At 42.0% G+C, this 16,460-nt stretch overlaps 1 protein-coding gene across 1 annotated transcript in view; it reads left to right on the forward strand.

The window, feature by feature from the left end:
* cpne5a (copine Va) overlaps positions 1 to 16,460 on the forward strand; it is a 119,891-nt gene that overhangs the window by 40,451 nt on the left and 62,980 nt on the right. Inside the window, exons 5-7 of the mRNA XM_061695065.1 lie at positions 2,692 to 2,731; positions 4,184 to 4,198; positions 4,357 to 4,433. Coding sequence (XP_061551049.1) covers positions 2,692 to 2,731; positions 4,184 to 4,198; positions 4,357 to 4,433 — 132 coding nt within the window. The remainder of the gene's footprint in view (positions 1 to 2,691; positions 2,732 to 4,183; positions 4,199 to 4,356; positions 4,434 to 16,460) is intronic.

Here is a 16,460-nt window from a genome sequence, read left to right on the forward strand (position 1 = left end):
CTACTAACAACGCCCAAATTCCAAATACAAATGCTCTCATTTAGAGCAGGGTTACTAAAATACAAATCTTAAAGGGCCACAAATAAAAAAAAATAATTAGTGAAAGGTCCATTTATCAAGGTCAGTCAGGCATCTCAAAACAAAATGTACCGTAATTTCTCGTGTATAATGCATATTTTTTTCCCAAAAAAATATTGTCAAAAGTCAATAGTGCGTATTATATATAGTTATAGGGGGAAATGAAAAAAACTTTCACATTTTATAAATGTATGCAGCCATTATGGTTATGAAAAAGCTGTACACTTTAATTCCAATATGCAACCGCCACCTAGAGGTTATGAAAAAGGTGTAGCCTACACTTTCATTCCAAAATGACAGGGTACATATGACTGCATATATGTAAAATTGTGCTGATAAGTTTACATATCCAGGCAGAATTTGTGAAATATTATGTGTATGTATGTGTGTGTGTGTGTGTGTGTATGTATATATATATATATATATATATATATATATATATATATATATATATATATATATATATATAAAATATAGAATCAAATGAGGGCCAGACGGAGCACTCAACATTCCTCCTGAAACTCAGAGATATCTTACAAAGAGTGCTTTCTTTCGTCTCACTGCAAGCACCAAGTCTCTGGTGGACTCTTAGGTTTCCTGGGAGTTTTGTTCGCTTAAATAATTCATTTGCATGCTATCTTGATGGAAGTGCGGGTTTGGACAGTGGGGAGTTTCTCCCTTTGCAATTAGAGGGACTCATTTACATCTCTCTTTTATCACAAAAGGAGGAGGAGGGAGTCAAGGCCTTCTGGAGTTTAATTACTTTTACGTAGCCTGACAGACGCCTGCAACTTAAGGCCTCGTTTACTATTTTTTTATTTTAATTCAAAATAGTTCCCTGGTGTCTTAACCCTTACATACACTAAATGCACATTTAACACAGTGGCGGCTGGGGAATAGGAGGGCACTAGGGCGCCGTCCCACTGCAAAAATATTACACAGTATAGATATTTTTAGATGAGTAAGATAAATAATAAAAAGTTAATGATGAGTAAAATTAATTAGTTTACATCTGGCTGTCTCATTTTATGACACAACTTCCAGTTTAGTATGCTTAGAGGTTTTCGCATTGACTGTCGTTAAATGTTTGAAATGTGTAGTTGGTCCTGTACAATACAAAATATAGTGCTGAGGTAGGGTGTTGAAATCCAGCACATGTTTTCCTATAACTTTAAACCCCCCCCCCCACCCCATACATGGAGCTGCATCTTCCCACATTTCTTCTGGTCCCATTCTCGAGTGAGCCAGTCTGCAGAGGTGCAGACGTTTAAAAATGGTGGGACTCGGAGTGGAATAACTATTTATTGATTTCAAAGCAATTTTGAAGGTAAATTTGCATCGTAGCTTACAAACATGTTTTATTCAATTGCTGCACAGTACCCATTGTCACTGTATAGCTGAGTGTTTAGAACCGATGACTTTTACGGTGGCTGGTGATGATTATTTAAGCCGATCCTCGGTGTGTTTACGTTTGGCCTAAAAATAATTGAAAAAGCTTTCATAATTCAAATGACATGTAATAATCTGGTTAAAATCGAAACTTTATTTATACAGTACTTCAACAACAACCGTAGCTGTAATGAAGTGCTGTGCATAAAACATAAACATGCAACCCCAATTTGAATGAAGCTGGGGCATTGTGTTTTTATTTAACATAAATAAAAACAGAATATAATGATTTGCAAATCATGTTCGAATTATTTTTAATCGAATACATTACAAAGACAAGATATTTTAATGTTCAAACTGAGCAAATAATCATTAACTTAAAAAGTTATGGCTGCAACACGTTCCAAAAAAGCTGGGACAGGGTCACGTTTACCACTGTGTTACATCACCTTTTCTTTTAACAACATTCAATAAACGTTTGGGAACTGAGGACACTAATTGTTGAAGGTAGGTAGGAAGGTAGGTGGAATTCCTTTCCATTCTTGCTTGATGTACAGCTTCTGCTGTTCAACAGTCTGGTGCCTTCGTTGTCGTATTTTACGCTTCGTAATGCGCCACACATTTTCAATGGGAGACCAAAATAGGGATAGGTCATGCAAATGAGCACCTTGCTCCACAGGTTTGGGGGGGGAACTGAGACTGAATTTCTAAGTAAAGCAGCTCCAGGAGTTTGAAATTGAATGAATGAATTTTTTATTTATTTATGTCGAATCAGTGATAGCTGAACATCAATCAGTCTCTCTCTCTCTCTCTATATATATATATATATATGTGTATATATATATATATATATATATATATATATATATAAAACCTAAAAACAATAAAAGAGTGAAACAGCATAAGAATGATTGTACATACCAAACATAAGGAACTGTGCTTCTGTGTCGTTGCTTAAAAATTGCAACTCTTCACCCAACCTAGCTGCCAAGTCTGAGGCAGAGAAACTATTGTATTGGTAGTCACAAATGGCCTCATTTAACAAAATATCAACTTTTTTTTTTTCCATATTTGATGGGTGGCAGGCAGACCAGACAGAAAACTATCTGTATACAACACATTCAAAAGTCGTCGTGTTGAGCGCTGCGGTGGTTTTGCAGCTTGTATGTCCTGTTGTTGGAAAATGGAGCACTTAACACACTGAAGTGTTCTTTGTGATTTCAGGTTTGATATTGATTCGAGAAGTCCCGATTTGGCCAAGCATGTAAGTGAAGCTCCTTATATGTGCCCTGGAGCGTGAAAGCAAGTCGTAGCCCCTCAATGTGATTCGTCATGGATTTATTTCTTTTTTTCTTTTTTTTAAATATATGTGCACGTCTCAAACCTTTTGGTTGTCTGCTTCTATTTGAGTAAATGATGCATCATGTGCTAAATTAATTTGTTTTCTTTAATTTCCAATCCCGACAAAGTGGAAAAAACACATTTTTAATTCCCCTGGAGAAATACTAATCCAAATTACAGTTGCAGCACACACTCAAGCACGCACAAGTTTCACACTTTAAATTGAATTGAAAATCAAAGCTCTGTGCATCATTGCTGAAGCATTTCAGGACATCAGATTTCCAATCTCTAGAAAAGCAATTCTTAAAAAGATGAAGATGTACAGTATTTATCAAATATTTGGCCGGCACGGTGGTCAACTGGTCAGCACATCTGCCTCACAGTTCTGGGGACTGGGCTTCAAATCCCGGCCCTGCCTGTGTGGTTTTCTCTGGGCAGTCTGTTTTCCTCCCACATCCCAAAAACATGCATGGCAGGTTGACTGAAGACTCTAAATTGCCCCGTAGATAGCTGGGATAGGCTCCAGCAGCCCGCGACCCTCGTGAGGATAAGCAATAAAGTAAATGGACGGATGGATAAAATATTTGTCATTTTGTGCCGAATATTTTTCATAAAAGTTAGTTCTATCAGACTATCCATTTTCTTTACCAATTGTTTTCATTCGCCAAATGACGTAAAGCCCAAATTATCTTCTGACCTGAATATCTAACCAAACCGACCAAGCTACCTACCTACTTCCCTAATCAACCTCCCAACCTAAATTTCATTCCTAAATGACAGACCTACCGACCTACCCACCTGCACTGATCACCATAGCTAATCAACCTACCTACCCAACCTTTTCCTACCTAACTACATATCTACCTGATCTTTTCATTCCTAACCCACCTACTTAACTGCCAGTTCCCCCACCTACCTACCTACCTACCAACATGATCTCCATACATAACCAACCTACCTAATCTCCATAACTAACCAACCTAGCTACTTAATGTGTATTATGAAAATAATCTTTGCTTCGCATACAACCAACCATTCCAGCATCTGTGCTGCTTTTTTATTTTGTGAAGTTGTGCTGCAGAAGCAGATGGCCTCTAAAACCCTTTCACACTCCCTATTGCTTTGTATGCTTTCATTTCGTCATACTTCCCATTCTGCCCTAATACCCCACCCCTTGCCGTAATGCCGACAGAGTCTTTCCCAAATCAACCTTTTTTGCTCTCCATCTTGCTTGATGATAATTTGAGTAGCGTGTGTCTTCTGTTCCATGATATGCTCTCTTGTTTCACTGCTACTGCTGCCCGGTCTCTTTCTTTCTTTATCTTCCTCCTCCTCCTCCTCTTCCTTCTCCTCCTTCTCCACACTTGGGAAAAAGCCGTCCGACTTTAACGTACGTGTCAGCCTCAGACATCCTCTCAATTTTGACTGTACAATGCCTTTAATGATGCTCAACTCATTTTTTTGTTACTCCCGCCTGAACATGCCGCCCTACATTTTGACCCAACCTGCGCCCTTTCTCCGTGGCACTTACTGTCCCCCTCATGGCAGGACTTCCTGGGACAGGTCTACTGCACACTGGGAGAGATTGTGGGCTCTCCTGCGAGTCGCCTGGAAAAGTCTCTAAGGTGAGTTAGCCTTTTGACCCCCATTTCCACCAAATAGTACAGTTCACTACATCGCGGCTGCCCCAAGCACTTAGTTTAACCTAGGGTTGGGCAGAGCACATACGGCCCACTTCGTTCTTTAATTCGACCCACCGACTACTTGGTAGAAACATGGCTGTGACCCCTTAAGGTCAAGGAGCTTTCCATAAACCCTTGAATATAATCGTAGAAGGTCAAAGCTCATTCAGATGTGGCGCGTTATTCCCGCTTCATGCCAACAGTCGGAACAAAGTCAAGGCGATGATCAATGTCTGTGCGCCATCTGCATCTACATCAGTCTGCATCATAAGACCGTGAGCTTGCAAAGGGGACGGCTAATTGAACACGACATAGGGCTTCCACAAATAAATGACTGTCATTAGCAACACAATCTAGCAAGAAGTTAATTGAAACCGTGAGACACATGCTGCTATGCCACTTGATTGCCTGTTTTTTCTTGCTTTAAAAATGCTTACTTTCATTGGATTATCATGGCAATAGAGAGTGTTTTTTCATACATTTATTTAATGTGTTTGGTTGCGGTTGATACTGGCCCAGAAAGTAAGTAGGTAAATGCTTGGGGTTCGTGTCAGGTGCCATTGTAATTACATATCAGGTGTGAGTGTTTTTACAGATGTGATTGTGTTTCAAGATCAGCTCTAATTGTCTTCACAGTACAGGTCTGATTGTGTTTAGTGGTCAGGTGTGATTGTGTTCACGTGTCAGGTTAGATTGTCCGAACATGTCAGGTGTCATGATGTTTATTTATAGTTGCAGTGGATAGATTGGTTGGTTGGACGGACAGACGTTTTGGGTATTTGGTTTTTACATCTCTACACATTTTTCCTTCTTCACAACAATTTATGGGGATGGTATCGCGAGTTGTACCGTAAGTGCTGATCGCAGGATGAGAAGCAGCAAACTCAGGCTGTGGACTCTTTAACAGTATTGATTCTACTACTCGACTGATGCAGCACTCACCAATGCTGATAATTCAGTTGCTGACATGATAATAAAGGCGTTAATAGGCTTCATTCAGCATTTTCCATTATGAAAATCTAAACATTAATATTTGTTCATAAACAATGGCTCAGCAATGCAGCCCTATGGTTGGGCACTAGCCAGTGCAAACTGTAGGCCGGTCCCCAGCCCGGATAAATGCAGACGGTTGCGTCAGGAAGGGCATCCGGCTTAAAACTTTGCCAAACAAATATGAGCGTTCATCCAAAGAATTCCATACCGGATCGGTCGTGGACCGGGTTAACAAGGTCCGCCAATGGCTTCGTCAACCTGCAGGGCGCCGGTGGAAATTCAGCTACTATGGGTCGAAGACGAAGGAGAGGTGGAAAGCTGGTTCTTAGACAGAAAGAGAAGAGGAAAGCACAGAGCCTAGAACTGAATGTGGGGACTTTGAATGATGGGACTATGAAAATGTCAGGAGTTGGTTGACATGATGATTAGGAGAAAGGTTGATACATTGTGTGTCCAGGAGAGCAGGTGGAAAGGCATTAAGGCAAGAAGTTTAGGGGCAGGGTTTAAATTATTTTTCCATGTTGTAGATGGGAAGAGAAATGGAGTAGGTGTTATTTTTAAAGCAAGCGTTAGCTAAGGATGTCTTGGAGGTGAAGAGTATCAGATCGCGTGATGAGGCTGAAACTTGAAATTGAGGGTGTTCTGTATAATGTGGCTATGCCCCTCAGGTAGGATGTGAGCTAGAGGTGAAAGAGAAATTCTGTCAGGCGCTAGATGAAGTAGTTCTGAGCATCCCAGACAGAGAGAGAGTCTTGATTGGTGCAGATTGTAATGGACATGTTGGTAATGGAAACAGGGGTGATGAAGAAGTGATGTAGTGTATTCAATTAAATATAGGTTGAACATGATTTGCAAATCATTGTATTATGTTTTTATTTATGTTCAACACAATGTCCCAAGTTCATGGGAATTGGGGTTGTAGAATTTAAAAAAAAGTTTCCTTTTTTTTTTTTTGTTTCTTTTGTTTTTTAACCTGTCCTGTTCAGCTGCATGGCCTTGCAGAATTGTGGATCTGTATGCCTTTTGTGCTGGAACAGTTTTGCTGTGCCACAGGGGAGTTTGAAATACTCCCTCTGCTTATTGTTTTATTATTTTTATGTTTACTGAAAATGCAGCCAGAAAGAAAAGAGTTTTAGGGGACAGACAGAGGGACAAAGGGGACTAGGGGGGAAAACCCATCCATCCATTTTCTGAGCCGCTTATCCTCATGAGGGTCGCGGGAGTGCTGGAGCCTATCCCAGCTATCTTCGGGCAGGAGGCGGGGTACACCCTTAACTGGTTGCCAGTCAATCGCAGGGCACATATAAACAAACAACCATTCACACTCACATTCACACCTACGGGCAATTGAGAGTCTTCAATTAACCTACCCTGCATGTTTTTGGGATGTGGGAGGAAACCGGAGTGCCCGGAGAAAACCCACGCAGGCACGGGGAGAACATGCAAACGCCACACAGGCGGGGCCGGGGATTGAACCCCGGTCCTCAGAACTGTGAGGCAGACGCTCTAACCAGTCATCCACTGTGAAGTGGGGTGAAAACCACAGCAGAACAATAGTGAGACAGTCTTGATATTTTAACACAAGTAACATTACAACAGTTATTTGTACAACCCCAATTCCAATGAAGTTGGGACGTTGTGTTAAACATAAATAAGAACAGAATACATCCATCCATCCATTTTCTGAGCCGCTTCTCCTCACTAGGGTCGCGGGCGTGCTGGAGCCTATCCCAGCTGTCATCGGGCAGGAGGCGGGGTACACCCTGAACCGGTTGCCAGCCAATCGCAGGGCACATACAAACAAACAAACATCTGCACTCACATTCACACCTAGGGGCAATTTAGAGTCCAACAGAATACAATGATTTTCAAATCACGTTCAACCTATATTTAATTGAATACACTACAAAGACTAGATATTTCATGTTCAAACAGATAAACTTTGTTTTTAGTAAATAATCACGAACTTAGAATTTTATGGCTGCAACACGTTTCAAAAAAGCTGGGACAGGGTCCTGTTTACTATTGTGTTACATCACCTTTTCTTTTAACAACATTCAATAAACGTTTCGGAACTGAGGACACTAATTGTTGAAGCTTTGTAGGCGGAATTATTTCCCATTCTTGCTTGATATACAGCTGTTCAACAGTCCGGGGTCTCCGTTGTCATATTTTATGCTTCATAATCCACCACACATTTTGAATGGGAGACAGTGATTCCACAAGTGACTGAAGTCTATAGTGTTTCTATTGAACTTATTAGTGCATGAACACCATATCACATGCATGTTGGTCAACTGATGTACAAAGTTGCTGAGTCGGCACATCGAGGAAGGGTGAGGTTGGGTGTTTGATCTGAGCTCCAGCCTTCCTGATCTTCTCCTTGTGCTTGACTGGGTTTTCTCCGGCTTCGTCACACATTTTAAAAAATGTATGTTAGCTTAATTCAAGACTCTAAATTGTGTAAATGGTTGTCTATATGTTCCTTGCAATTGTCTGGCGCCCAGTTCAGGATGTACTCTCTGGGATAGGCTCCAGCTCAACTGCGACTCGGTTTTTGTGCCATCCATGTCCTTCAATGTACATGCAGCACTACAGGTAAAAATCCTACACAATAATTACAATAACATGTACCATATCTACAGTATTTATTAGGACAGGAAAAGCTATGATGGTCCTAAGCCTGCGTTTATAATCGGCTTTTAATGAGAGGCATGCATGGTTGTTGTTGATGGTTGAGCAAATGGAAGGCTAAATGAGTGACTGATGCAGGTGAAAGCAACATCCAATGTTTGGGATTTTGTGGTAGCCTGTAGGAAGAGGTTGCACGTTACATGCTAATGGAGTTTATTATACAGATGACAGTAACCTTATACAGCTGCCCTGGCAAATTACAGACGTGCGCTGAAACATAGGAGTGCTTTTGAGGATAGCATGTGCATGAAGCAATTTCACTGCACCTATTGAAATGCTGGATTCACGGATTATTATTAATATTCGAAGTTGGATTGAAATCGGCAGCACGAAAGATCATTTGAGATACGAGTGTTTTGATTTTGGAGGATGGTCACGGAACGAATTACACTCGTATCTCAAGGCACCAATGTATAATTAATTAAAAATGAGATGACGTAATTTACTAAAATATGTATAATACATAAAATAAATGTAGGGGCGACACGGTTGACGACTGGTTGGCACGTCTGCCTTACAGTTCCGAGGACCCGGGTTCAAACCCGGACTCGCCTGAGTCGAGTTTGCTTGTTCTACCCGTACCTGCGTGGCTTTTCTCTGGGTACTGCAGTTTCCTCCCACATCCCAAAAACATGCGTGGTAGGTTGATTGAAGACCTTAAATTGCCCATTGGTGTGAATGTGAGTGCGAAATGTTGTTTGTTTTTATGTGCCCTGCGATTGGCTGGCGACGAGTTCAGTGTGTACCCCACCTCTCGCCCAGACTCGGCTGAAATAGGCGCCAGCATGCCCGCGACACTAGTGAGGATAAGCGGTACGGAAAATGGATTGAAGGATTGAAATCAATTCCGATACGATGGTCCCACGGAAGATATAGTGATGAAACTTTCCTGTGGTTGTTGAATTGAGTTCAAACTTCATTTACGTTTGTTCCCCGCAAATAAACATTTGCGTCATGCTCGTTGTGTAAAATGTGTTTTTTCTTTCGTGGCTTGAACACCTTCACTGCTGCGATGAATGAATGCACTCCAGAACACCAGCGGCGGCGCGTAGAGTCACTCAAGATGAACCCTCGCCACTCGTCAATCTATTCATCGGACGTAAATGAAGTGCGGATTGTAATCTACAGTCGACTTTAAGCACCGCTGGGAGGTCAAGGTGACCCCGTGTAAAATGATATGAATTACATTATTCAGCAGCGAGCAGCCGGCCAGCGGGCTGAAACTGAAGTGCGGATAAAGGCCAAAACACATCTGTAAATAAAGAAGTGAAGAGAGCATGGCTTTCAAAAAGTGGGATGTTCTGCTCTTGCTAAGGGGATTCGAAATTATGTCATGATGTCCTCAGGAAAAAGGCCTTTGATCATCAGCAGGGAAGAACACATTTACGCCACATGCTTGAAGCCCCATTTACACCAAATACTACAGTTCAGGACAATTATTTTTGTTTAAAGGGGACACATTTTACTCTTTAATGTTTGTATCCAAATACTGTTGTGGTGTGTCGGGAGTACCTGCCAATCCATCAAGTGTGAAATTAAACAACCTAGATAACTGTGTATTTCTGAAAATATTTCTGTGTGAGAGACAGTGGAGCTATTCAACACTTTTTTACATTTCCATCCCTTCATTAAATAAAAGACATTAGTTTAAATTGATAGGGCAGAAAATGCACAAACATAAATTGATTATGATTCAATTACTGGTTTTGATCTGTAAAATGTTAGAAAATAGGCAAAAATAAAAGATATGTCTTTTTTTAATGAAATGAAATTTTCATGAGTCTGCTTTATTATTATTATAATAAACATAATTATTATTTACTGCTTCATTATTATAATGAATATGCAATTCATGCGGCACGGTGACCCACTGGTGAGAGCATCTGCCTCACAGTTCTGAGGTCCGGGGTTCAAACCCCGGCCCCGCCTGTGTGGAGTTTGCATGTTCTCCCCGTGCCTGCGTGGGTTTTCTGCGGGCACTCCGGTTTCCTCCCACATCCCAAAAACATGCGTGGTAGGTTAATTGACAACTCTAAATTGCCCCTAGGTGTGAATGTGAGTGCGAATGGTTGTTTGTTTATGTGTGCCCTGCGATTGGCTGGCAACCAGTTCAGGGTGTACCCCGCCTCCTGCCCGATGACAGCTGGGAGAGGCTCCAGCACGCCCGCGGACCCTAGTGAGGAGAAGCCGCTCAGAAAATGGGTGGATGGATGGATAATTATTCATATTTACTGTTGAGAGGCTGACACTGAGGATTTTGACAATTTTAGGTTTAACAAGGTTTCTAAACGATTAATCAATTATCAAAAATAATTTATTAATTTGGTAATTAATTAGTTGTTGATTAATCGAGTAATCGTCGCACCTATATGTGTGAGTATTGTTATATTATCTGTCTATATGCATTGCTCCACTCTTTGGGTTCAAATATCTGTTGCCTAAAGGGTTATAACACTGCCATATAGATACTATTTGTTAGCCCATCTTTCTATGGTATTTCCTATTTTGTGTATTAACATTAAGTTAGCAGACAAAAAAGGTAAAGCTACAGTATGAGGTTGTTTTAAATACACAGACTGTAATTCTGTTTGTTTTATGTTTGACAGTCAACTTCAACAGGGAGTGGCAATAAACATCTTGAAGACGTTCTTGATGAATTGCTCACTAATTTAACGTGTCAAACTGCTGCTTGTTGTGAAGAAAGTTGAATTGAGTTCATTGCCAGCTGTACAGCGCTCTTTTCTAAAGTTTGCACTCAAAAAATCAGCCAAACAATGGCTTGTATCTTGAAATACTTGTAAGTCGAGTCACTCGTATCTCAAGGCACCACTGTATATGACAGTGTGTTTCAGTGGTTTGGTGATCAAATGCTGCCTTCGCCAGTGCAAATGTAGTTTAATCTCGATGGGCACTCGCATTGCTACAGAGCAAAGACAACCAAATGATAATGTAAATATGTCAATATGTCAAACGGGTCAATGTGACCTGCAACATAACAGGAGGTTAAAATCAGGACGATGAAACTGAATGTAATGTTTAATACTTATATGTTGTTACATGCTTTCATGGTTTGTGAGTATTCTTGATTCTTCTGAGCATAACACTGCAAACTTGAAGACCGCACCCTGCACCAGCTGCTGTATGAAAAAAAAAAAAATCATCTTCATCTTCTTGCGCGCTCACCCTCGGACTGTTGAGCAGACAACCCTCCCCCCTTTTCTCTCGCATGACACGTTGCAGCGTTGTTAAATATCAAGCGCATCCCTCATCTTAATGACCCCGTGTGAGCAGCATCAACAATTGCTTCCTTCCTTTCGGACTTTAATATCACAGCCAACTACATTTCGCATACAGAACGACGGGATTGGGAAACACCCTGGTCAAATGTAAGGCTGTCTCCAGTTGTTCATATTATAGAAGCCCTGCATACAGTAGAGCACAGGTGTCAAACTCAAGGCCCGGGCGCCAGATCCAACCCCCCACCACATGATTTTATGTGGCCCGCAAAGGCAAATCATCTGTGTCAACTTCCATGATTCTTGTTATCTGTACCAAGATTTAAATTATTTTGTAAATAACATTGCAACATAAAATATTGACAGCATTTTTGTGTTACCAAATATGAACAACAGTTGAAAAACTCATTACCCTTGATTTCTGATTCTAAAACTAGTTTATAAATTTCGGGTGTAATAATATGATGAGGTGATTCGGCTGTGAGGCTGTTACAGCCGAACAGGACCAAAAAAAACAAAAACAAAGGATGAGGTGATTAAAGATTTTTATGGGTTCACAGTCACAGGGAAACCGTAACTACAATGTGGCGTGTGACAAAAATGAATTTGACACCCCTGCAGTAGAGCCTAAAGATACTTATTTGGAGGGGTGCAATTCACACTTCTAACATTTTAATATATATATTTTTTAAATCAGTTTATTGATTCATAAATTGATAATTAATTATTAATCGTTGTTGATTATTATTTTTTCCGGAAAGGAAGAAATACAGTGGAGCCTTGAGATACCAGTTTAATTCGTTCTGTGACAACAGTCGTAATTATAAAACACTCATAACTCAAATCATCTTTCCCTCATCCATCCATCCATTTTCTGTACCATTTATCCTCACTAGGGTCACGGGCGTGCTGGAACCTATCCCAGCTATCTTCGGGTGAGAGGCGGGGTACACCCTGAACAGGTCGCCAGCCAATTGCAGGGCACATATAAACAAACAACCATTCACACTCACATTCACACCTAAGGACAATTTAGTTTCTTGAATTAACCTACCATGCATGTTTTTGGGATGCGGGAGGAAACCGGAGTACATGGAGAAAACCCACGCAGGCATGGGGAGAACATGCAAACTCCACACAGGTGGGGCCGGGATTTGAACCCCGGTCCTCAGAACTGTGAGGCAGATGTGCTAACCAGTTGTCCACTATGCCGCCTCATCTTTCCCCATTAAAATGAATTGAAATCCCATTAATCCGTTCCAGCCTCTGGGATTGTGCTATTTAATAAGGAAACTAGGAAACATGGAATTGCACTTAATAAAAAAACATATTTTTTTTCAATAGAATGTAAAGAATTAAACACCTTTTGGCACACTTTCTGCCTCAGTTCAGTGGACATTGCGCTCCTCGTTCTGGTGTATGTACCTTGGCTACCTGGGGGCAGTGTAATACAGCCATCCAGATACACATGAAGATGGTCAGTCCTCAGGAAGCTGCAGTAATGTTAATCGTTCGTCACAGAGGATAAAGAATATATGGCTGTGAGTTATATGATCTGTCCTATATGTATTAGTTCAAATATCTGTTGCTTAAAGGGTTATAGCACTCTACATTAGCCTGTCTAAGGCGTTTTGCAGTGATTTTGTCAGCATTATGCTCAACACACTTTACTACAGACAAAGCTACAGTATTTGGTTGTTTTCAATACACAACATGTAGTTTGCTTTGTTTCATGTTTGGTTTTAGAGTAAATGTCAATTTGGAGTGGCAATACACAGTCAGAAGCTTATTTTTTGAAGAATTGTTCACTATCTGCCAAACTGCTGCTTGTTGCCAAGTGAGTTAAGTTTACTGCCACCGTACAGCGGTCCCATCTCAATTTTTTACCTACTTGTCAAAAATAAATTCCTTGTGTGTTTTGGACATACTTGGCAAATAAAGATGATTCTGATAAGAAATCGACCAAACTATGGCTCATTCAGTATCTCGAAAAATTCTTAAGTCGGGTCCACTGTATGTTCAATGGTAACCTAACATAATATACAGTCACCAGCCATTTAATTGGATAAGCCTACAGAATAACAATAATATACAAGCTCTGACAATGGTCGCTATATTTTACATATCTATCCATCCATCTGTGTGTCTATCCACCCATCCAACCATCTATTCACCTATGCATCCATCTTTCTATCCATCCATCCTTCCATCAGCTATCAACCTATCTATGCATTCATCCATCCATCCATCCAACTAACCCCAATAAAAGCAGGCTCAACGCGTCTTAGTCAGTCAGTGATTATTGGCTGAATTTTAAAAGTCACCTAAAAGCTGTGACCAAGTCAACATATTAATTTCCTCCTGAAGAACATCTCTGTCAACCAAGACACAGAAATGCTGGTTCACGCATTCCTTTTCAGTATATTGGGTTATTGCAAAAAGGTTTTATGGGTCTAAATAAATGGTCTCGAATGCTGCTGCTTGAGTTCTTACTGGTACCAGGAAGCTGGATCACTTCACACCAGTCCTAAAATATCTACACTGTCTTCCTGTGAGTCAAAGAATACAGTAGATTATTAAATCTTACTGTTCATTTCCAAGCAAAGATTTGAATGGCTTTGGACCTCAATATATTGAAGACCTTTTAGTTCCAGAGGAGACTTTCAGACCTCTCAGGCTTATTGAGTGTTTCCAGATGCTGCTTTTTCATGAATCAAAAATATGATTTCTTGTTATCACTGTGCATTTTACATAGTGTGATTTTTTTTTTCTCATATACTTCCTGCAGTTACTTTCCCGTAAGTCACCCTATTCCTCGTTCCCTTTTTGACTCCTGTGTCTCCTTGTTCCAGTGTGTTTTCCACCCATGTTCCTGATCCACGTAAGCCATTACCTTTCATCAATAAACTATTTATCCTTTCACATCTGCCTCCGACTGCTCTTGGATCCAGCCACTTTATTCATGTCAGAATACTTCGGCCATTATGGACCCAGCAACTCCAGAGGAACTGATGAATGCACTCACTCTCCAAGGAGCCCACGTAGGAAAACTAAAAAAGACTCTCCAAGAACGCACGGAATCCCTACACTCCCTCACACAACAGGTATCCCTCCTTTCTTCGACGATGCTAGCTAACCCTCCACCTGTAAGTACGCCTTCCAAGCCTGCAGCCTCAGTGCCACCTGTATAAAGAACCTCATGTTCCGCCGCCCGAGCCCTACTCCGGGGACCTAGGTGCATGTAGCCAGTTTCTACTCAATTGCTCACTCGTTTTCAACCTTCCACCATACAGTTATCCCACCAAACAATCCAAAATAGCGTATGTCACTAACCTCATCTGCGGCAAAGCAGCTAAATGGTCCACTTCCTGATGGCTAAACTCCTCCCCAGTACTCCACTCATTCAATTCCTTTTCCGACGAACTTCGTAAAGTGTTCGATCACCCCGTTCAGGGCAAAGAAGCCACCTGTCCTCCCCTCACAGTCACCCAGGGCGCTAATTCTGCAGCGGAATATACCGTAGAGTTCTGGATATTAGCGGGTGAATGTGGGTGGGATGACGCGGCACTTCGGGGGATTTTTTCCAATGGCCTTTCTGAGCCGCTCAAGGATGAGCTAGTAGTCTGGAACAAGCCCTCCTCTCTCGAGGATCTTTTCGGCCTTTCCATCCGTCTGGATAACAGACTGCGAGAGCGTACACGAGCCTAAGCGTCGTATCGCCCAGCGGCTGTGTATCTACTGCGGTCAAACCGGTCACTTTATTTCCTCATGTCCCTTCCGGCCAAAAGACCAAGCTCACCGCAATCTGAGAGCGTCGTGGTGAGCCACACGTCCATGCCCTCAAGCTCGCTGTCTCGCATGACCATTCCCGCTTGCATTATAGTTTCGGCTCTTAACGCCCCCATCACTGCCCTGATTGATTCCGGTGCCGATGACAATTTCATTCATGAAGCCATAATTCACCAGCTCCAAATTCCTCTCCAACTGCTTCCGTCTGCGATGAAGGTCACAGCCCTGGATGGCCGTATCATCTCCGCTGTTACCCACCAAACTGTGCCATTCACCTTGCTTATTTCAGGAAATCACCGTGAAAACATTTCCCTTTTTGTTATCCCTTCTCCTGATACCCCATTAGTCCTTGGAATCCCCTGGCTTAAAAGACATAACCCCACCATTAACTTCCGTAGTCTCAATGATATCACCATGAAGAATAAATCTCCGCTTCCCCTCATCGACCCCTCGTTTGAACCCCTCTGTGACGCCCAGGTATTCACCAAATTGGATCTACGGAACGCCAACCACCTCATGCGTATCCGAGAGGGGGACGAATGGAAGACCGCCTTCAATACCCCTCTCGGACACTTCGAGTATCTGGTCATGCCATTCGGTTTAACCAACGCACCTGCAGTTTTCCAGACATTTATTACTGACGTCCTCCGTGACATGCTCAACCGGTGCGTATTTGTATACCTTGATGACATCCTCATTTTCTCCCGCTCCCCCGAAGAACACCGCCTCCATGTATGCCAAGTCATTCAGCATCTCCTTGAAAACCGGCTACCTGAAAAGTGCGAATTCCACCTCTCCTCCGTACACTTCCTGGGCTACGTCGTCTGCAAAGTTCAACTACAACCGACCCTGCCAAGATCCAAGCAGTCGTTAACTGGCCCATTCCCACCACCCACAAAGAACTACAACGTTTCCTTGGTTTCGCCAATTTCTACCGTTTGTTTATCCGTGATTACAGCAAGGTCGCTATTCCCCTCACTAGCCTCACATCCGCCAGCTCCCTCTTTCGTTGGACCCCGGCAGCATCCCAAGCATTCAACCGACTCAAGACCCTGTTCACCAGTGCGCCCATTCCTTGCCACCCCGACCCCTTCCTCCAGTTTGTGGTCCAGGTTGACGCCTCGGGCACAACCCAGAAACTGCACCCCTGTGCCATTTTTTCCCGTCGTCTGTCCCCTGCCGAGAGGAACAACGATGTCGGCAACCGAGAGCTACTGGCCATTATATGGGCCTTGGAAGAGTGGAGGCACTGGTTGGA

This window comes from Phycodurus eques, chromosome 1, assembly GCF_024500275.1.
Source record: "Phycodurus eques isolate BA_2022a chromosome 1, UOR_Pequ_1.1, whole genome shotgun sequence".
Lineage (NCBI taxonomy): Eukaryota > Metazoa > Chordata > Actinopteri > Syngnathiformes > Syngnathidae > Phycodurus > Phycodurus eques.